The sequence below is a fragment of the Cetorhinus maximus genome, chromosome 14, assembly GCF_964194155.1.
Source record: "Cetorhinus maximus chromosome 14, sCetMax3.hap1.1, whole genome shotgun sequence".
Classification (NCBI taxonomy): Eukaryota; Metazoa; Chordata; class Chondrichthyes; order Lamniformes; family Cetorhinidae; genus Cetorhinus; species Cetorhinus maximus.
Genome location: NC_135892.1, coordinates 102,539,842 through 102,563,505, shown reverse-complemented (window position 1 = coordinate 102,563,505; position 23,664 = coordinate 102,539,842). Strand labels below are relative to the sequence as shown.

At 43.4% G+C, this 23,664-nt stretch overlaps 1 protein-coding gene across 1 annotated transcript in view; it reads right to left on the bottom strand.

The window, feature by feature from the left end:
• The window catches only part of sdccag8 (SHH signaling and ciliogenesis regulator sdccag8), a 416,860-nt gene that overhangs the window by 121,187 nt on the left and 272,009 nt on the right, over positions 1-23,664 (bottom strand). The window contains exon 15 of the mRNA XM_078557369.1: positions 13,569-13,677. Coding sequence (XP_078413495.1) covers positions 13,569-13,677 — 109 coding nt within the window. The remainder of the gene's footprint in view (positions 1-13,568; positions 13,678-23,664) is intronic.

The following is a 23,664-nucleotide window of genomic DNA, read 5'->3' as shown; positions in this document are numbered from 1 at the left end:
GCTAGCTAACAGGAAGCAGAGGGTAGGCATAAATGGGTATTTTTCTGGTTGGCAAGATGTAACTAGTGGTGTGCCACAGGGATCAATGCTGGCACCTCAACTTTTTATGATTTATATAAATGGCTTGGGTGAAGGGACAAAAGGCATATCTGCTAAATTTGCTGATGACAAAGAGAGGTAGGATAGTAAGGTGTGAAGAGGACACAAGGAGGTTACAAAGGGATATAGATAGGTTAAGTGAGTTGGCAAAGACCTGGCAACTGGAGTATAATGTGGGAAAGTGCGAAATTATCCATTTTGGAAAGAAAAATAATTTTTTAAAAAAGCATATTATCTAAATGGTGAGAGATTGCAGAGCTCTGAAGTGCAGAGGGATCTAGGGGTCCTAGTGCATAAATCACAAGAGGCTAGTATGCAGGTACAGCAAGTAATTAACAGAGCTAATAGAATGTTATCATTTATTGTGAGAGGAATTGAATACAAAAGTAGGGAGGTTATACTTCAATTATACAGGGCAATGGTGAGCTCACATCTGGAGTATGGTGTACAGTATTGGTCTCCTTATTTAAGGAAAGATGTAAATGCATTGGAAAAAGTTCAGAGAGGGTTTACTAGGCTAAAACCAGGGTTGTCTTATGAGGAAAGGTTGGACAGGCTAAGCTTGTATCTGCTGGAGTTTAGAAGAGTAAGGGGTGACTTAATTGAAACATATAAGATCTTGAGGAGTCTTGACAGGGTTGATGTGGAGAGGATGTTTCCTCTTGTGGGAGAATCTAGTACTAAGGGTCACTGTTTAAAAATAAGGAGTCGTCCATTTAGGACAGAGATGAGGAGATTTTTTTTCTCTCAGAGGGTTAAGCGTCTTTGGAAACTCTGTTCCTCAAAACGCAGCGGAAGCAGAATCTTTTAATAGCTTTAAGGCAGAGGTAGATAGATTCTTGATAAGCAAAGGGGTGAAAGGTTATCGGAGGTAAGCGAGAATGTGGAGTTGAGGTTACAATCAGATCAACCATGATCTTATTGAATGGTGGAGTAGGCCTGAAGGACTGAGTGGCCTACTCCTGCTCCTAATTCATATGTTCGTATGGTTGCTGTGGATCGCATATGTGTCCACAAGCTCCCACCATACTGCAGCTGCAACATATCACCTGCCCTGCCATCCTTATTCTGTTTAAATTAACTAATTAATTATTTCCCTAATTTTTAAATTTTACTTAATGCCTCTCCTCACCACCACTTACTGTATTAATTTAAACCTTAGTAACACAATAAACCATTACCACTTAAAAAAACAGTAGACTCACAAGCTTCTCACTTCCCTTCTGTTAGTAACTCTTAATTAATTATAAGGTAACTACTTAAGGGTTATTTAAAAATTTACATTTTTCTAATTTCCAGCTCTTTACATACACACCATAAGTGCAGTTACTTGCCAACCAATCAGCTTACAGCTTTCCTGTGATGTCACTGTTCACTTTTTTGCTCAAGGTGTGCCTGAAGAAACAGTTTACCAAGATTTCTCGAAATTTAAGTTCCTCTGTAGGTTATTTTTGTGCATGGGTTAATGTATCTGTTGAAAATTCTTGTGTGAGCCATTTTATCAAATTTGTTGCCTAAATTTGAAATCCTCATAGGTGCTGTACACCCAGCGGGGCAGTATATTTATGGAGCACCTCTAGGGTTGCCAACTCTGGCTGGGCAGAAGATGTTGGCAGAATTGAAGTCACGGAAAGCCAGTGGCGTGGCGCGGGCAGGTTCTAAGAGAGAGGAAAACACACCGAGGCCTCTATTTATCCCACTGCAAAAGCCCACTTTATACCAGCTAAAACTTCCTGAATAAATTCTCATCAATATGTACAATAGTTTCATTTTTTTTAAAAACCAACTAGGACAAAAATCAGTGCTCCTTTTATCTCAAGTCTTAGCGGGAAAAAAGCTTTAGATATGCAATTTTTCTCGCCAGCAACCCAGTGTTTACTCCTTTTACCTCCTTGACTGGAGTCCCTCCTGCTCAGCGGCAAAAAACAGGCAACGACATTCATGAGTACAGTACATGTGTGTAACCTGCATCAGTACAGGTTCACATTTTATGTCGTTATGCTGCCAAGTATGCAATCAGGCTACCATTTTACAATGAATGATGAGCTTTGCTGTATGATTTATTGGGCATACTAATTTATGTGCTTAAAATATCATTTTAAATTCTCCCGGATTTCTTTCAATAGCCACTGGGAGAATATATGTTCATTCCAGTAGACTCTCAGCCATTCTGGGAGGGTGGGAAACCCTAAGCACCTCTGTGACTCCTGGGTGTCTATACCTCCGCTACAAGGAAACCTGCAAGCAAGAAATGAAGATGGCACATATTGACGCTGACAAATGGGAGACAGTCTCTGATGGCTGTGACCACTAGAGGCTGACTGTTTGGAAGAGCATTGGATGAGGCAGGCAGAAACAGAAAGCTCAGCTGGACGAGAAGAGAGCCGAGAGAATACAGAGGCCAGCGAATACTGCACCTTCTCAGCCTACTGTCTTCCTCTACAGCAAATGTGGCAGAGACTGCCATGCCAGAGTGGGGCTCCTGAGCCACACTAGATGTTTAACACGGAGTTGACCACCATGGCACAAACCGTCATCTTACAAGACAGAAAGCTGCCACAGACCTCTATGACTGGAAAGAGTCTGCATAAGTTATTCCCTCAAAATTAGTGACACTCTCGGAGAGAAGGTGGCTGATCTAAGTCTGATGAAAGAAGAATAGGCTGCTGATGTGAGAGAACGAACAGTGGGCAAGCATATACAATAAGTAGAAAGCAGAGGCAGGAGATGTAATAGGAAGCAAAGAGACGCCAATATATGGAGGGAGAGGACAAGAAATGGGGCACTTTTTTGTAGTCAAATCTGAGAGATCTGAAGCAAAATGTACCAAGTGAACAAAGGAAATAAAAAAGGAAGAATTATCAAATTCATGAAGGATGACAATGAGAGATCATCAGAAAAACAATGAGAGATCATCAGAAAAGAAAAAAAAAACAAGGCAATTAAAGGTAAACAGCCAAAGGGAAAGAGTACAAAGCATGCTGCGAGCTTAAAATAAATGATCATCCATAGCAGAAAAGGAAAATGAAAAAAAAGAGATGGCTACTGGAATAAAAACAATATCTTTAAGGCAGGAGTAGATAGATTCTTGGTAAGCAAGGGGGTGATAGGTTATCGGGGGTAGGTGGGGTGCAGATATCAGGTTACCATCAGATCAGCCATGATCTTATTAAATGGCAGAGAAGCTTGAGGGGCTGAATGGCCCATTCCTGTTCCTTGTTCATATGGATTGTTTATAGCAGATGAAGGGTGTCATTACAAAGAAATGCAGGTTTTTCCCAAACTTTACTCTCAAGTCTCTCAAATTAACCCAGGTCCAGGTCAAAAATGGTAACATTGTCACTTATACTGTTTTATCAAAATGTTTTTACTGCAACCTCCCTGTTTATATTTCTGAAAGAGACCGCTAATTAGTTGCAAATTATGGACACTTTATGCCTACCATCTACTGAATTGAGATAACAAAGCTCATTTCACAAATCATTCAAAGTCATTAGAGAAAAAGCTTTTAGCCATTCATTCTGAGCTAGACTTGAAACTTGAGCTTAACAGGTGGTATCCTAATCTAAAATGGGCTGCATTTTCCCATGGACTTCTGGACCCTTAAGTCAGAACCAAATTATACAATCATAGAAAGTTTACAGCACGGAAAGAGGTCACGTGTCCCTTCATGGACTGCAGCGGTTCAAGAAGGCAGCTCACCACCACCTTCCCAAGGGCAATTAGGGATGGGCAATAAAACAAAAACAGAATTACCTGGAAAAACTCAGCAGGTCTGGCAACATCGGCGGAGAAGAAAAAATGCTGGCTCAGCCAGCGAAGCCCACATCCCGTGAATGAATATAATAAAAAAAATCATATCTGCGCTGGTTGAAAAACGAGTCACCCAGTCTAATCCTACTTTCCAGCATTTGGTCCACAGCCCTGCAGGTTACACACGTGAGGTACATATCCAGACACCTTTTAAATTAGTTGAAGATTTCTACCTTTACTACCCTTTCAGGCAGTGAGTTCCAGACCCCTGCTACCCTCTGGGTGAAAAAAAATTTCCTCATCTCCCCTCTAATCTTTCTACCAATCACTTTAAATCTATGCCCCCTAATCACTGACCTCTCTGCGAAGGTAAATAGGCCCTTCCCATCCAGGCCCCTCACAACTTTATACATCTCAATCAAATCTCCCCTCAGCCTCCTCTGTTCCAAGGAGAAGAATCCCAATCTTTCCTCATAGTTGCATTTTTCCAGTCCTGGCAACACTCTCGTAAATCTCTTCTGTACCTTCTCTGATGTAATTACATCCTTTCTTAAATGAGGTGATCAGACTGCACAGAGTACTCAAATTTAGGCCTAACTAATGATTTATACAGTTCCAGCAGAGCCTCCCTGCTCTTATATTCTATACCTTGGCTAATGAAGAAAAGGATTCCATATCGACCTGCCCTGCTACCTTCAGGGGTCTGTGGACATTCATTCCGAGGTCCCTCACTTCCTATACACCTCTCGGTATTATCCCATTAATTGTGTATTCCTTTGCCTTGTTTGACTCACCCCCCCAATGCATCACATCACACTTCTCCGGATTGAATTCCATTTGCCACTTCTCTGCCCACCTGACTAGTACATTGGTAACTTCAAATTTCTTGATCAAGCCCCCTACATTTACGTCCAAATAGTCTATACCACAAAAAGCAGGGGACCTAGGACTGAACCCTGTGGAACACCACTGGAAACAGCCTACCAGCCACAAAAACACCCGTCAACAATTACCCTTTGTTTCCTGCCACTGAGCCAATTTTGTATCTAGTTTGCCATATTTCCTTGGATCCAAAGGGCTTTTATTTTTTTATCCAGCCTACCACGTGGAACTTTGTCAAAAGCCTTGCTAAAACACACGTAGACTACATCAACTGCACTACCCTCATTAATCGTCCTTGTTACTTCCTCAAAAAATTCAATCAAGTTAGTCAGACACAATCTGTCCTTAACAAATCCATGCTGACTATCCTTGCTTAATCTGTGCCTTTCTAAGTGACAGTTTATCCTTTCTCTCACATCCTCAAATGACGGTCCTGAGCTCGCACGTAGCTGCAAATAGCAGCAGTAAGAATGGCGGGGCAATCTTCTGGGAAATGACCTAATTGACTGCCTCTGTCCTGCCATGGGTGGGCTCTCAATGCTCTGCAGCCTTGGCAGCCCCACTGGGAAAGGGAATGCTGCTGTGGCAGGTTGTGAACCACAAGTGCACCTCAACACCGGTAGGCCACATGGAATGGAAGGGAAACCCCTACAGAGGAATTGCTTGGACCTTGAGTGTGGCCCCATCATTGGGCCATGGAGCTTTCGGCTCTGATGGCCCCTGCCACAACAAGGCTGCCTTCATTGACTTCCACGTGTTGCAGGTGGCCATTCTCCTAGCAGGAAAATGATGATGAGGCCACAAAATTGCCCCTAATTGGGGCCTTATCCAGTTTAATTGGCTGCCTGCCTTCACAGAGCCATCCTGAGTTGGCTCCCCCCATTTTCCCAGTCCTCCTCAATCCACCTCCAGGCCCCACCATCCTGGGGCAGCGTAAAAGCTATCATTTTACCACCCTGCAGGGAGGCAGCGACATAGCGGTATTATCACTGGACTAGTATTCCAGAGACCCAGGGTAATGCTCTGGGGACCCGGGTTCAAGTCCCATCACAGCAGATGGTGAAATTTGCATTCAATAAAAATCTGGAATTAAAAGTCTGATGATGACCATGAAACCATTGCCGATTGTTGTAAAAATCCATCTGGTTCACTAATGTCATTTAGGGAAGGAAATCTGCCATCCTTACCTGGTTTGGCCTACATATGACTCCAGACCAACAGCAATGTGGTTGACTCTTAAAATGCCCTCTGAGAAAGGGCAATTGTGGATGGGCAATAAATGCTGGCCTAGTCAGCAACGCCTACATCCCACGAACAAATAAAAAAAAAACCTTTTGACTGTGTATTCTCAGAGATTTTGTTCTGATCAGGTAAGAACAACATGCTTTTTCACACCTCAAAGTAACTGAACATATGTTCCTTCACTGACCAGTGAGAGACAAGAAAGAAGGAAATGTGATTGGGAAGTGGCAAATGGAATTCAACCCGGAGAAGTGTTACTGTGCTTACTATTCTCAAATGCCTGGACACAATGAAGGTTAGCTACTGACTTAATGATCACTAATTTGGAATGTACGTTTTTCAAAAGAGGTTGCAAGAGCATCAGGCTTTTGAAGCTGTGTAGTGGATTAGAGCGTCAATATTCTACTCTGTAAAGCAGTGTGAGATGAATTGATGTCAATGACTCCCCACATGTGAGGGGAAAGTTGGGGTGGGGGGAGGGAGGTGGGAGAAAGAAAATTGCAGCAATTACTATGCACAACAAAACTGCAAACACATTAGAGCAGCTCTTCCCCCAGGGTGAGTTTCTGATCTGTTCCTAAGTGGGGCCACAGTGAGAAACCACTGAGTGAAGGACAGGTGCTTCTCCACAGGAAAGAAAGGAAAATAGGCAGACCTGTCACCTTGAGTCACACTTGTACACCCCCTGCTGGCTGGTGACAGAGGAGAAGTGGTGAAGACCTAGGAACAAATTCTCATCTTGCCCTCCCGTTCAGGAAATGTGCATTATGTAGGTGAAAGCCCACAAAGAGAAAAGAGGGATAAGATCAAATAAAAAAAAAGCACGTAGCTCACAATAGAGGAAAATAACTTATGTGGAGTTCTGACTTTCCAAACTCCTTTTGTAAACTGTGACAGCATAAAACGAACACCCACCTGGTTCCTTTATACTGACACTAGGAAAGCTGCTGCATGTACTCTGATCAAACTGGGCTTCAGTCCAGATTCTACCAGAATACCCAAATAGTCGAGAATCACAAGGATCCTACACAGCACGGGATCCTGTCCATGATCTTGGCACCAGATGGCAAACCTTTTCCACTTACTGTTACAAACAGACTGTGTGGAAGATTTCCTTGCAGCTATGATGATCTCTATCACTTCCTTTCATAAGCCCTGGGCTTTTTAACCATTCCTGTTCAACAGCCAAGCCAGCAGCTGGAGGCTGAATGTTTCACGGTGCCAGACTCTCAGAGAGAAGCTCTTGCCTGTTGGGAAGGTAAAATGATTCTCTCTTTATGAAGGAGACCAGATGAGAATTATGGCTGTCAGAGTCACATGGGGCAGGGGTCTGTCTATATAGGAATCAGTCCTTATCCTGTTCCTTTTGATATCTTTGAAGAATTAGTGGAATCAGGGATAATGTTGGAAGAGGATGTAGCTGAGTCATCTGAAAACTGTTTGACTAATAATTCTGAAATAAAATCTGTGTCTTAAAATGTGTATTTTTACTGCTTTTGAAAAGAGTCATCTACCTAATCCACCTGAGCCATTCATTTAATGAAGTACTCTGATAAGAATTCAAAATTGTGACTGTGACAGCACTGCTGAAATTGATACAGGACTGAAAGCATTGCTGGCCAACTGCATCATAAAATCATGTCGATAAAGATGGCCTGTCAGCTTACCTGAGCTCATTTTTCTAGAATATCAACCCCATCATCTCGCAATACTGTATCCAGCTGCTTCTGAATTGAGTCCAATGTTATGGCCTCAACTACGCTTGCTGACAACCCACTCCAGCTTTTGATCTCTATTTAAGGAAACACTTCTGTTGCTTGTCCTAAACATGCCCTTTCACAGTTCTGGTGCTATGTCCTCATGCCCTACTTGTGTACCTAGAGATTACCGGTAGATCTGAAATCTTTGTTCCTGGTTTTAAATCTCTATTATCATTAAATAATAGGAGTTCATAAACAACCCATTGAGATATGTCTTTGAGGCTGAATAACACTAATTATCTAATAATTTTTCATCGTTCATCACTTTGGTACTAGGCTATTTCTCTGTGCACTGCTTCTGAAGCCAGGACGAAGCACTTATGTTGCATTAGTCAGAACTATACTCAGTACTCCAGCTGCAGCCTGATAAGGGCAATATGCAACTGCACCACAACCTTTAGGGACTTGAACTCAACTGATTTGGCAATGTAACCCAGCATCCCATTTGTTTTACTACTTCACGCTGTTTGGATACCATGTGTGGCAAGTAAACTAATACCCCCAGGTCGCTTTCAACTCGATCCTTAGTAAAATGTAATCCACCCAAACTACATGCGCCTGTTATTTTTACTCCGAAGTTGTCTGGATTGATCTACAACTGATCAGCCCAGCTGCATACCTCATTGAGCTCCCTTTGTAAAATTTTTGGCTGCCTCCTCTGAGCTTGTGATATCTGCGATTTCACTGTTTTGCACTGAAACTGCAAATCTAGGTCACTCATACATACCAGGAGCAAGACAGATCTCAACACTAATCTGTAGGTGGGACACATCAGTTAATACTTCCTCATTTTGACCTTGCTCTCTCTCACTGTAGCTAATTACTATTTCACATCCATGTATAATTCTCAATACCATTGAACTTAGTTTGTGAAGTCTGTCAAATGCTCCACACTTATCACAGGCTCTCTGAAAATTAGGGTTTGGGGAGCAGAGATATGGATCATAGAAATGGCCGGGTGGGTTGGTTGGCGGCTGGGGGAGAGATAGATTGTGAGGATGGGAGTGGTGTTTACTGGGTAGCTTGTTGGACCTGGAGGTAACATTCCTGCTCCTCTTGACCAAAAGCAGTGCTTATGGATTCAGCCCCTCTTATCTCCTTTAAGCTGACAAGTTATCTGTAGCCCAAGAAACCAGTCACCTGGGTTAAAAACAGATTAACTATTAAAATAAAGGCATGCAGCCTTATTAGAATATTTAAATGACCCACCCACTTTCTGCGAGCAGTTGGGTTGCCCACCCCTCATCCTGACTGTTAAAATCAGGGGGCAGATTTGAGGCGGGTTGGGTCCCTCCAGATTTTTTGCATTTTAACATCTGACACGACCATGACCAATCCTTATATGAAGTTCAGCCTGTTAACTCTGTTTCTCTCTCCACAGATGCTGCCTGACCTTCTGAATATTTTCAGTACTCTCTGTTTTTATTTCAGATGATGCGTGTCCCAGGTTGCATCATGTCTTTCTGTGCATTAATTTTATCTGATGCTGTGGCGTCCAGAAATTTACCCACTACTAACTAGTCTATAGTTATCTGAATAATCCCTTTCTCTCTTTTTCAACAGAGGTGTTACATTGGCATCCCTCCAGTCACAGACACAACTGCCATATCCAAGGTTATTTGAAAGATTACATTCGGTCTCTGCTATTTTTCTGTTGACTCACTTCGCATTCTCAGCTTCATGTCATCAGGACCCAGTACATTTCTGCATTTTGACTTCCATCATTTTTTTGTGGTACTATTTCCTTAGCTATGATTATCGTATCTAATTGGGCCACCTCCTTTTGTGCCACTTACTGCGAAAACCAAGGCAAAGTGTTCATTTCGTATCTCTGCCATTCCTCCAAAATATAATATTTTTGATTTCATCTCTAATCAGCCATGCCCTTTAACTATCTAATAATATTGAGTTTCCTTCTATATTTTTATACTCTTATTTGTTTTCCTTTATTATTAGCTGTATATCTCTTGCACACCTTTTTTAAGGCTCATTTTATTTGACCACTTCCATCTAGATGGACAAGGGCAGCAGATGGATGGGAACACCGTCACCTGGAAGTTCCCCTCCAAGTCACTCACCATCCTGGTTTGGAAATATATTGCAGTTCCTTCACTGTCACTGGGTCAAAATCCTGGAACTCCCTTTCTAACAGCACTGTGGGTGTACCTACACCACATGGGACTGCAGCGGTTCAAGGCAGCAGCTCAACACCACCTTCTCAAGGGCAACTAGGGATGGGGCAATAAGTGCTGGCCCAGCCAGCGAAGCCCACATCCCATGAATGAATAAAAAAAAGAAACTTCTCTACCCACCCCAAGACATACAGCTTTTGCTGCAGCCTGGTAGCTTTTTTTTGGGAATATATTGAACCTGTACCCTAAGGATTTTCTGCTTGAATTATGGTCTTCACCTCCATATTTTCCTGATGAAATTGCTGGTCTTGGTGTTCTTGTGCATGGTCTAGACCTTTCACCATCCTTCTAGTTTAAAAATTCTCATTAGTAATGTCTGTCTTATTTAGGCAAAATCCTCCACCCTTTATCTGGAAAAGAATCCCAAGTATTCATCAACTCCATTTTGTTTCATATGCACCTAACTATTGGCCAACTCCTTCAGTTTTTCAGTTAACTCCAATTTTTTGTCCAGGATTGTAGGAACACCTAGAACACTCTCTCTCCTTAATGTTAATTTGCTTCCTATTCCTATATTTCTGCCTTTAAGGGTCCTAAACTAGGTTCTTTTTATATTGTTTACTCTAAATAGATGACTATGATCAAACAGAATCACAGAATTTTAACGGCATGGAGGCCGTTCGGCCCATTGTGTCTGCATAGGCTTGAACCTGCTTCCCTCCTACCTCCCATCTGAACCTGTACCTGCTTCCCTCCTATCTCCCATCTATTCCAGTATGGGGAGCACTGACTGCAAATTGCTCACCAGTTGGTAGCATTCTTGCCTCGGAGTCAGAAGTTTGTGGATTCAAGTTCTACTCTAGGGCTTGAACACAAAAATCAAGGTTGACACAGTATTGCAGTATTGCACTGTTAGTGGTACTGTCTTTTGGATGAGATGTTAAACCAATGCCCTGTCTGCCTTCTCAGATGGACATAAAAGACCCCATGGTACTATTGCACTGAAGAGCAGGGGAGATATCCCTGTGTCTTGGCCAATACTTATCCCCCAATCAGCATCACTGAAATAGATTATCGGGTCATTATCACTCTGCTGTTGGTGGAAGTTTGCTGTGTGCAAATTGGCTGACACATTTCCTACATTACAACAGTGACTATACTTCAAAAGTGCTGTAGAGCATTTTGAGATGGCATGCGGCTATTAAAAGTGCTGCATAAATGCAAGTCCCTCTTCTTTCTTACTTTCTTTGTGATTTAGATGATTAGGGACTCTCCCAGACAATATATCTTCCACTTAGCATTTTCATTCTGACATCTTTAGCAGGTCCCACAGGTGTACTGGAAACTCAGAAAATCTTTGGCTGATGGAGGAAACATGGCAAATTTATCTCTATGATCTTAATAGACTTCTGGTACAAGGACATCTAATAACACTGTGCTGAACGGAAACATATTGAAATCTCATGATTTTGTTCATTAGGCCAGATTCAAGCTTTTAAAAGCCAAGGTCAATTTTGACCAGAAAGTACAAGCCAAATTTAGAGGGAATTCTTCACACTGTTCAGCAATCAGCATTAACATTCATTATGAGATGAAAGAAACAGTTCTTTTTACAAGGCCTGCAAAATATTGCTTTTGATGCTTAGAATCATTTCCTAATAATGCTCCTCAGATGGCTCAATAGGGAAATAGGTAATGTTAAACAACTGAACATCACTGATGATGCAGAACCTGGGTTTTATCACATTCCTGAGATAATGATGGCCAAACTTATTTGATGCAGAAAAAGTATACTTAATTGCTTTCTTGGGTTTGGAGATGAATTTTCTTCCACTTTTCCTGATCTCAGTTATTATCCGATGACTTCCCCCACTACCCAATTTAAGAGAAGTTATGTCTGTAGGCATTGACTGAGGAAAGAATTGTATCTGCTGTGATGCCTCCAAAGATGAATTGCCAGCTGATAAACTGTCGTAATCTGTGCATTAAGAATCACCACTTATGTGAGGTACCATAGGGTAGCAGGTACTTATGGACCCGCACCCCAAAATCTGCAACCTTCATGGGAAGAAGAGAGAAAAGAAAATGTGGAGAAAGCAACTTAAGAAGTACAAAACAATGGGCGCATCTTTCTTTTAATAGTGGCTTCAGAGTAGAGAACATAACATTTGCAACTACACAAAACTTGTATTTGGCCTTTCTGGTTGTGTGAAAAAGTTTTGCTTCGTGTCTCCATTGTTTCTTTTGCCAGTTATCTTAAACCTATGGCCTCTTGTTCTTGATCCTTCAACCAATGGGAACAGTTTTTCCCTATCTACTCTGTCCAGACCTCTCATGATTTTGTATATCTCTATCAAATCTCCTCTCAACTTTCTCTTCTCCAAGGAAAATAGTCCCAACTTCTCCAATCTGTCGACATGAAGCTTCTCATCCATGGAACCATTTTCATGATTTTTTCTGCATGCTCTCTAATGCCTTCACATCTTTCCTAAAGTATGGCATCCAGAACGGGACACAATACTCCAGTTGAGGCTGAACCAGTGTTCTATACAATTTTAACATAAAATTTAATACAGAGAAGCCCATTCCACCAACTTTTCTATGCCCTTTTACATTATCCTCCTCGCTGTTTACAATTCTTCCAAGTTTCGTATCATCCTTGCTTTTATACTCCATGCCCCTATTAGTAAAGCCTAGGATGCTGTATGCTTTATTAACCACTCTTTCAACCTGTCCTGTGCCTTCAATGACTTATACACAAAGGTCCCCCTGCTCCTGTACCCCTTTTAAAATTGTACCTTTTATTTTATATTGTCTCTCTGCATCCTTCCTACCAAAATTAATCACTTCACACTTCTCTATATTAAATTTCATCTGCCATTTGCCCGCCCATTCCACCAACCTTTCTATGCCCTTTTACATTATCCTCTTCGCTGTTTACAATTCTTCCAAGTTTCATTTCATCCACAAATTTTGAAACTGTGCCCTGTTCACGAAGGTCTAGGTCACTAACATACATCAGGAAGGTCAGGGAACTCCATTACAAACCTTCCTCCAGTCTGAAAAATCATTACTCTCTGTTTCCCGTCACTCAGCCAATTTCGTATCCATGTCGCTACTGTCCCTTTTATTCCATGAGTTATAACATTGCTCACAAGAATGTTGTGCGGCACATTATCGAATGCCTTTTGAAAGTCCATGTACACCACTTCAATGGCATTTCCCTCATCAACCCTCTCTGTTATCAAAAAAACTCCAAGTTAGTTAAACCTACCGGTCTTGTTCTGGATGACAGTCTACTATTTTTAAACAGCAAAAATTCATTGTTAATATTGGTGAATACAAATTTTTTTTTTGTTCTTCCAGTCGTATTATTCAACTGCCTTGCAATGGCAGAACCTTAGGCCATCAAACTCTGGAACCGCAATCTTTATTGTGTGTACATTGAAAGATATTACTTGCAAGTCAGTAGACATGAAATCATAGAAGACAAAATAACAAACACATTGTTATTACAAACAAATTATGGATGTGCAGCATATCTGCTACAGAAAACAATTTCTAGGCATCTTAAGTTTTGATTGTTGAGATCAGAATAACCATATTCCACAAAACAGTGCTGAAATGGTTAGAAATTACTTTTCTTTATCGCAATAATTATAAACTCAGCATCTGGGATAATGTCAGAAATGAATCCTACCTGTTTTTTTCTGTAATCTTTTGCAGCTTTTGGTTTAAAGTATTACACTCTGCTTTCAATTTGTTTATGAGTGTATTCTGGGAACTAAGCAGTACCTCCAGTTCATTAACTAGAATAAAAGCAGAAGAGTTTATATTACATAAGTCTATTAAAGGAAATTAGACTTTCCATCTGAAATTTGTCTCCCATTTCTCAATCCTTCTACCTCTTGAGGGTGTGACAACCTGAAGCAAAATAAGTGAGATAAATCTGTTCCAGATAATGGCATATGTTTTCCAATTGTAACGCATGGTAATCCATTCATTTTGTACTTATGATCTGGCTTCTAAAATGCTAATTTTTCTGCAATGCTTTCATTCTACTCATGTTTTAATAGAATTAGCATTAATATACAATCCCTAATTTAAATGTTTATTTCAGACAAACCATATAAATTATTGAGTTCTGTCGAATGGTTGTCAACCTGAAACGTTAAATTGGTTTCTCTCTCCTTAGCTGCTGCCTGAACTGCTGAGTATTTACAACATTTTCTGTGTTTTTTTTCAGATTTCTGGCATCTGCAAAATTTTGCTTTTGTAACTTATAGATAATTTAGGTAAGATCATTTAAGAAGGTTAAGCAGGTCTACACTCCGTTTGAGAATTAGGTTCAAATTTTATAATCAAATTGAGATTCCAACTTCCTACCACTAGCTGCACCTGGTCATTGTGTTTAACATGAGATGTAGTATGAAATTTAGCATTGTTAGTAGATGCTTGCAAAATTTTGTTACTTTCGGTGTCTGTGCTGTCATCCAAACTTGTTTTAATAGCTTGTTATCCTACAATATATCATGCATATCATGTAGGTGAGATAGAAAGATTGTCATATAAGCAAAAATTATTTGAATAGCTTGTGATTGATTTTTTCCAAAGTTCACTGTGTAAGTTGCAGAGCAGCCTAGAATATTGTGTTACATTTAAATTTCAGATCATAGACCCTTAGAGAGAAGCTACTGGGCCATATTATCTGTGTCAGCTCTTTGTCAGAGGATATCAATTCCATTGTCCTACTTTCCCGTGGCACGCACTGCTATTTTATAAATATAGCAAAACTTGCGTTGACTGCATCCTGGCTGTGAAGCTGCCAGTTAATTTTCTTTTTCCACATGGGTTAAGTGCATAAGTCTGTGTTTTTTCTTTTCTATTGAGCTATTTTCTGCATTATTATCCACCAATCATATAACACAAAACTTGGTTTTCCATCACTGAAGCTAAAAAATAAATCCCCCAAGCTATAGCTGCTATGACACATCTTACTGAGAATCAGTTTGAGATTCTAAACAATGTTGTTTCAAATGTTGTGAATTTTGAGGTGAGTGGATCACCATAATATCCTAGAAATAAAATGGTAGAAAGATTAGTTCTGCAATTGCATTTATAGAATTCTGATGTAGGGATGCCTAGGTCTTCACAAGCTTCTGACTCTAATGAGCTCACACACATTCCTGGTTCTGTTTACACTTCGGCTCTGCCTACATTCCAGCTCTGCCTACATTCTCTTCCTCTTACACCCAAACCTAACCGCTCTACTGCTGCTCCCTTCCTTCCAGTAGGGCTGGCCTGAGTTGTCCAACTGGATTCCACTCCCTCTTCACTCCATCCCTGCTCAGGTTTTAGTCTGTGCTGTTCTCCTGCTCCTGTCCAGTAGCTTCCAGCGACGCACCCAGCTTAAACAAAAGTAGAACACAAGTAGAAAACACCCAATTTCTGCTGTTGTCCCAACGCTGAATGTGGAGCTGGTTCATTAACAACTAATTTCTTTACTCCTGGACTCCTAATGTCAAGGAATTCAGTCCTCACCATTAGCTTCTAGATAAAATGAAAACTCATTTTAACTTTCAACTAAAAATTCATTTTTATTTGCGTGCAAAAGACCATGGACCGGATTTTCCCTGCAGGCTTCAAAATCCCGCTGTCAGGCTTAGTGGGAGTCAGAAGTCCACATTGTGTGGGGAACAGTCACTCAATGTGATTTTTCCTGAATCGGCCAATTAATGGCCAGCGGTTGGGCTCAACATCCAATTAAGGACAGTGGGCAGGTCTCGAAGCTGGAGGGCCAATAGGAGGCCCTCCAACACTGAAGAAGCAACAGGGTGTCATGGCATGCAAGTAAAAGAGAGGGTGCCCCAAGATGGAGGCACCAGCTCTCCAACTTGTTAGAAGTTAAAATAAAAGATCGAGTAACTGGGTCATCATTATGGTGGTGGGAAAGGATGGTTGTGGAACTCCTCCACATGGCGGCCTGTAGCTGAAAATGAAGTCTGTCATTGGGACCCCACCTTCAGGCGCCTTCCATGCTTCCCATCATCTGCAGACATCTAGAGTGTCAAATGTGAAATCCCAGTTGGCCTCTGACATTAAGGCTTAATGGGTCTTTAATTAACTTAATAGTCTAGCTGTCCCAACACTGTCCCCGACCCCATCCCCAGGAAAATAGCCCGGGTTCGAAATGGATCTGGGCAAATGGCACAGCAGCTGGCAGTGCAAAATTCTCCACCTGCCGACCTCCATGTCTCCCCACCCCCAGTTGGGCCTAAAAATCCAGCCACAGGTGTTGGCAGCCAGAAAATGGAGCAATCTTACTTTGACTGCATCAACACTAAGGGCATGTTTTTCTTCCCGAGATATGCCAAAAAATAAAACTTCTGGGTTACCACTGCTCTATGTGCCCAGATCTCTGATTAAGCATCAGAAGTGGCTCAGGCTCCAGGCCTCCCATTGCATGGGTTCCTTGCTACAGTGTCTCTTCCATCCAACCATACTGCAGCAGCTTCTGGATGCACTTAGGCTGGCCAAGCTAGTTAATGGACGCTTAAGGGCCTCCTCCTGCTCCTGTTGATATTTTACCAGTGGTGGATGAAGCCCACGCTGTTGTATGGTTGTTTGGTGTCCCACTAAGAGGTCTGGAGGCTGGTATGGTTGAACATTAAGTGTTTGTTAACAACTCATAATTATATATACCTCCAAGGTACAGCTATGCATGGGTAATGTCTCCATGCTGGCTTTTTCCAGACTCCTGTACTGTACTCACAGTCTATTATCATGTGACTCTGTACATAATACCATGGAAGGTACTGTTCTCCAGTCCCACAATAATCTTTGCTCTGCCCAAACACCTATACTATACCTCCCACTAAGTCCTTACTCAAATATATTTATAATACAATTCTTCTTTCATTGTTACCCCTTCTCCCCTGCCAACCCCTCAAGTCTGACTTTATAAATTCAGATGGTCTGGAGGCTTGACAATTCTTCCAGGTCTCGTTTTTTCCATGTTTGGAGGGATGGGTCTCACGCGAACAACATACGAGCATACATACGAATATATGAATTAGGAGCAGGAGTAGGCCATTTGGCCCCTCAAGTTTGCTCCGCCATTCAACAAGATCATGGCTGATCTGATTGTAACCACCCACCCACCCCCGATAATCTTTCGCCCCCTTGCTTATCAATTGTCTATCTAGCTCTGCCTTAAAAATATTCAAAGACTCTACTTCCACTGCTTTTTGAGGAAGAGAGTTCCATAGACTCTCAGCCCTCTGAGAGGAATCATTTCTCCTCATCTGTCTTAAAAAGCGATCCCTTATTTTTAAACAGTGACCCCTAGTTCTAGATTCTTCCACAAGGGGAAACATGCTTTCCACATCCACCCTGCCAAGACGCCTCAGGATCCTAAAGGTTTCAATCAAGTCGCCTCTTACTCTTCTAAACCGCACTGGATACAAGCTTAACTTGTCCAACCTCTCCGCATAAGACAGCTTCTTTGAACTGCTTCTAACCCATCTACATCCTTCGTTAAGTAAGGAGGCCAATACTGTACATAGTACTCCAGGTGTCATCTCACCAGTGCCCTGTACAACTGAAGCATTACCTCCCCAGTTTCATATTCAATTCCCCTCATGATGAACAATAATATTCTATTTGTTTTCCTAATAAAGGAAATGTGCAAGTAACATTCGCATCACAGCAGTGTCAGGCAATGACCATCTCCAACAAGACAGAATCCAACCATCGCCACTTGATGCTCAATGGCATTACCATTACTGAATCCCCCACTATCAACATTCTGGGGGTTACCATTGACCAGAAGCTGAACTGGACTAGCCTTATAAATACTGTGGTTACAACAGCAGGTCAGTGGCTAAGAATAGTGCGACGAGTAACCCACCTCCTGACTCCCGAAAGCCTGTCCACCATCTACAAGGTACAAGTCAGGAGCATGATGGAATACTCCCTACTTGCCTGGATGAGTGCAGCTCCCACAACACTCAAGAAACTTGGCACCGTCCAGGACAAAGCAACCCACTTGACTGGCACCACATCCACAAACATTCATTCTCTCCACCATCGATGCACAGTAGCAGCAGTGTGTACCATCTACAAGGTGCACTGCAGGAATTCACCAAGGCTCCTTCAACAGCACTTTTCAAACCCACGACAACTACCATCTAGAAGGACAAGGGCAACAGATAGATGGGAAAACCATCACCTAAAAGTTCCCCTCCAAGTCACTCACCATTCTGACTTGGAAATATATCGCTGTTACTTCACTGTTGCTAAGTCAAAATCCTGGAACTCCCTTCCTAACAGCACTGTGGGTATACCCACACCACATGGACTGCAGCAGTTCAAAAAGGCAGCTCTCCACTACCTTCTCAAGGGCACTAGGGATGGGCAATAAATGCTGGCCCAGCCAGCGAAGCCCACATCCCGTGAATGAATAAAATTTTTTTTAAAAATTACTTGCTGTACCTGCATAATAGCCTTTTGTGATTCATGCACTAGGACACCGAGATTCCTCTGAATTTCAGGGCTCTGAAATCTCTTACCATTTAGGTAATATGCCTCTTTTTATTCTTCCTGCCAAAATGAACAATTTCATATTTTCCCACATTATACTCCATTTGCCAAATCTTTGCCCACTCACTTAATCTATCTGTGTCCCTTTGTAGCCTCCTTATGTCATTTCACAACTTACTTTCTGCCTATCTTTGTGTCTTCAGCAAATATAGCAACTATACCATTGCTCCCTTCATATAAATCATTTATATAAATTGTAAAAAGCTGAGGCCCCAGCACTGATCCCTGTGGCACACCACTAGTTACACACTGCCAACCAGAGAAAGAACCATTTATGCCTATTCTTTGTTTCCTGTTAGTTAGGCAATCTTCTATCCATGCTAATATATTACCCCCTACACCATGAGCTTTTATTTTTCCACAATAACCTTTGCTGTGGCACCTTATCATTGCCTTCTGGAAATCTAAGTACAGCACATCCACCGGTTCCCCTTTATCCACAGCACATGTGGCTCCTTCAAAGAACTCCAATAAATTGGTTAAGCGTGATTTCCCTTTCATAAAACCATGTTGACTCTGCCTAATTGCCTTGAATTTTTCTAAGTGCCCTGCCATAACATCTTTAATAATAGCTTCTAACATTTTCCTGATGACAAATGTTAAGCTAACTGGCCTGTAGTTTCCTGTTTCTGTCTCCCTTCCCTTTTGAATGAAAGAGATACATTTCCCATTTTCCAACCTAGTGGAACCTTCCCTTAATCTAGGGAATATTGGAAAGTTAAAAGCAAAGTATCAACTATCTCACTAGCCACTTCTTTTAAGACCCTTGGATGAAGTCCATCAGGACCTGGAGATTTGTCAGCCCGCAGCTCCAACAATTTGCTCAATACCACTTCCCAGGTAATTGTAATTTTCCTGAGTTCCTCCCTTCCTCCCATTTCCTGATTTACAGCTATTTCTGGGAAGTTATTTGTATCCTCTATAGTGAAGACCAATGCAAAATACCTGTTGAATTCACCTGTCATCTCCTTATTGTCCATTGTTAATTCTCCAGTGGTGGCTTCCAGGAGGGACACTCTTGTCCCCAGGGGTGGAAGGAGGCGGCCACTGCACCTAACAAAAAGAGTTTGGGAGGAGCTGGCAGTTCTGGTCAGCAGCCATGATGTGGTGCGGCGCACCTGGGTCCAGTGCTGCAAGAGGTTTAATGACCTGCTGTGCTCAGGAATGGTGAGTTCCGTGTTGGCATGGATCAGTGTGTTGAAGTGTTAAGGGCTGGCCGTCCCCTCGTGGAGTTCAGGGGTGTTAGAGTGTGAGTGCCAATTGTCAATGACACCAGAGCTGGCCAAGGGGGTGAGCCCTGGCTCCTTGGATTGAGTGCCTTGCAGCTCGAGGGCCACGACTCAGATGTGCCCTGCAAGGTGCTCCTCAGGTGGGGTTGGCCAGGCTACAATGGCGCTGCATTTAGAGGGTGGACTAATCAATGCTCTTCTGTTCCTTCAGAAGAAGATGGCCCATAACAGCATTGAAAAGTCGCAGAGAGGCAGAGGCCCCCCAAACCTCCTAATCTTAACCAGAGACGAGCAGGACGCCTTTGAGCTGGAGAGCCGGCATGCACCTCAGTCAACTGGCCACGGAGAAGCTGGGAAGTCAGATGAAGGTAAGAACGCAGTGCACAGAGGTGAGAGTATCGGATGGTGAAAACATTCTTGTGTAGTCTCATCATTGATGGGAGCCTCAAAAATAGATTCCACATTGATCATTGAAAGGCACTATGATGCAGATCTCCATGTCTCATCAGGGTACCTGGCATGCACAGTGACAGTGTGATGACTTAAACTAATGACATGTCGTTGTTTTCCCTTAGGTTTGCCAACACGAACCCAATTGCAGGACCCCGAAGATCCACCCCTGACACCAGGCTCCAGATGCACCTACATCACACCTGCTCTCTGAACTAGGAACCAGTACAAATACCAGTACCTTGGTGGGCGTTAGATCTTCGGTTAGAATGTCAATGCACAGCGGTGAGGGCAGTTCACACTCGCTTGAGGTGCAGGCGGAGGCAAAGTGTGCCCAGGGCGTTGGCAGTTAGAGGACTGCTGGAGACCAGGATGATGCTGAGTCAAAGGCAGATGATGAGCTTCTGGAGTCATCCATTAGGAAACAGATGCTGGATGTCCAGCGAGATGTGCAGGAGGATCTGGCAGAGATCCATGAGGGTATGTGTGCCATAGTCTCCCTTATGGAGGACTCCATGCAGAGCATGAGCACTGCATTGACCCTCATGACCGAGCGCACTCATGGAGAGGCAGCTCCAGGAACAGAATCATGGATTCCGGGGGTTGCGCTCAGACCTGCAAGCACCCACACAGGCACTGACCTCAGGTGGTCAGTGTCCATGTGGGAGATGGATGAGGTACCCAGTATCCCAGCTAGGTGCCCGTCCATCAATGGTGAGCAGGGAAGTCCAGAGCGACTTCACATTGGCACACGAGCTGCCCGTCGTCTCTGCGGGCTCCTCTTAGGGCGCTCTGAGTGACGGTAGTAGCTCCTCTGACCCTCTGCCAGTGACCGTGGCATTTGATGAGGCTGAGGCGACTGGGGAGCTGCCAGCCATGGAACTGGCCGCTTCCTCCCAGGCAGGGCGAGCACAGGCTCCACTGGCCACCGGATGACCGCCAAGGCCTCAAGGATAACAGGACAGCAGAGTTAGCAGGCTGTCTCCAATGCTGGTGCCAATGAAGGGGGGAGCACCAAGACGTAGCTGGAGACCAAGGCATCTCCAAACATAAGTTTAAGATACCATGAGCACAAGAGTGCCTGGTCACGGGCGATCTTCTGTTGTGCAATACTTTGTTTATTTTAACTGGTCTGGAGTTGAAGACCAAAGATGGGTCTGTTAATTTGTTTTGACTGTCAACATGAGATAAATTTTCTTTTGTCATAATGGCCTGAGTACGCTTCACCTTTATTTAATGTGGTGCAGGGTACGCCAGTATGTAATGCTGGATGTGGGTGGCTCGAAACTTTATTGCATAGGCACTGAGTGGACTTTGGAGTCAAAGGAAAGGGCCATTTCAGACATCCGGGATGGAGACGGCAGCCCAGGCATGAGGTGGTAGCGCTTATTTGGCAGCCTAGCTGAAGGAGTGTTGGATCAAGGCGTCCCTGGTGTGTCCCTGCCTCCTTGGAGGTCTGCCTCCATGCCCTCAGTGTTCTCCTCACCATGTTCTTCTTCTGACTCACTGCTGGATTTATCATCTGTGGCCTGTGCAGCTGCATCACCATCCTCTTCCTCCAGTGGGTCCCCCCTTGACAATGCCAGAGTGCAGCATGTGACCACTATCAGTGACATCTGCCCTGGGAGGTATTGTAGTGCTCCCCTTGAACGGTCCAGCCACCTGAAGCGATCTTCAGTGGACCTATGGTCCTCTCTATCACAGCCCTTCTGGAGGCATGGTTCCTGTTATACCACTGCTCTGCCTCTGCTCTTGGTTCTTGGGTGGGGGAGAGGCGTCACAAACCACCTTTTCAAGGGATAGCCCTTGTCACCCAGCAGCCATCCATCCAGTCAGGTTGGAGCACCGAAGAACCTCGGAACCTGGGAGTGTCTCAGGATGTATGCGTCATGGGAGCTGACAGGGTACCTTATACACATTTGCGGAATATGCATTCTATGGTCACACACTATCTGCACGTTCATGGTGTGAATCCCTTCCTGTTAACGAAGGCGCCCGGTTGACCCGCTGGCGCCTTGATGACCATGTGTGCAGTCAGTTGCATCCTGGATGTGGGGGAACGCATCAATCGCTGCAAAGCCTCTGGCTTGCTCAGCCTGGCTGGTCTCATCTGTACGGAAATGAATGAAAGTCAATACCCGCCTGAACAAAGTTTCTGTCACCAGCTTGACACAACTATGGACAGCTGATTGGGAGACTACACACAGATCCCCCACTGACCTTTGGAAAGAGCCAGAAGCATAGAAGTCGTGGGCCACTGTGACCTTCAGAGCCACTGACATGGGGTGTCCACCCACACAGTCGGAGATGATCTCAGGCCCGCTCATCTGACAGATGGAGGTCACTGTCTCCCTTCGGCATTGCACCTCGGACATATTGAGGTAGCTGCATTGCTGCCTGTAAACCCTGGCAGCAGGATAGAGGTGTCTTCCGTGGCCTCTTCCCCTGGGACTGCCAGCTGGCCCTGCACCCACTGAGCCTGCGTCTCTCCTCCCACAGGTTGCTCCCCTGGAAGCTGCATAGGCTTCTTCTCCCTTCTGCCCCTCCCTTCCTCCTCAGTGGACGTGCCACTAGTGGAGACCACAATCCCCATTACCAGGGTAACAGAAGGCTGTCTGATACCTGAAAGGGCCCACAGTCTGAATTCTCCAAGATCCTTGGAGACACCAAGAAGCCCTGAAATGAAGCCTGGAGATGCTAACAATGAAGTCCTGAACATAGATGAAGCTGCCATATACCAATAAGTCTCCAGCATCAAACTATCTACCAAACTCCTCACTACTCACACTAGCAATACTGCTGACCCTTTATATCACACCTGTGGATGAGCTTTATGAAATTGTTGACTGGCCGCCTGCTCGTGTGACAAGCGCGAAATCGCACAGGCAATGAAAAGTCGGGGTCAATTGACTTTTTAATGGCCTTAACTGGCCTCTTAATTAATGGCGGACGTGGCTCTGGCACCCGCACGCGCCCACCAGACGAAATATTGCGCAAGTGCGCTATGACGTCAGGATGCTCACTCGACGTCATCGCGCGTTATTTTATGCTTGAGTGTGTCAGGCAAGTGCCAGCACGCCGAGCGAAAAATTCTGCCCATAAAAACTCTAACTATTCATCTTTATATTTCTAGCTAGCTTTCTCTTGTACAATTTTTCCTTCCTTATTAATCTTTGTCATTCTTCGCTGTTCTTTACATTCTGTCCAATCTTCTGACCTGTCACCGATCTTTGTGCAATTATACGCTTTTTCTTTAAGTTTGATTCTGTCTTTAATTTTTCTTTTGTTAACTGTGGATGGTGGGTCCTAGTCTCAGTTGCTTTGGGTTGATGCCTCAGTTTGGTGTTGAAATTGTCGTACTTAGTGTTTCCAGTACTTGCTTGTCTCCATTTGATTCACTTTTTACACACCTTTGAGTTGCATTTCTCTTTATCAACAGCCCATCTGCTTTGTTTGGACACCTTGGGTTTGTCCAGCTCCTTCCGCAGGGAATATTTACTCCGTTCATTCCTAGAG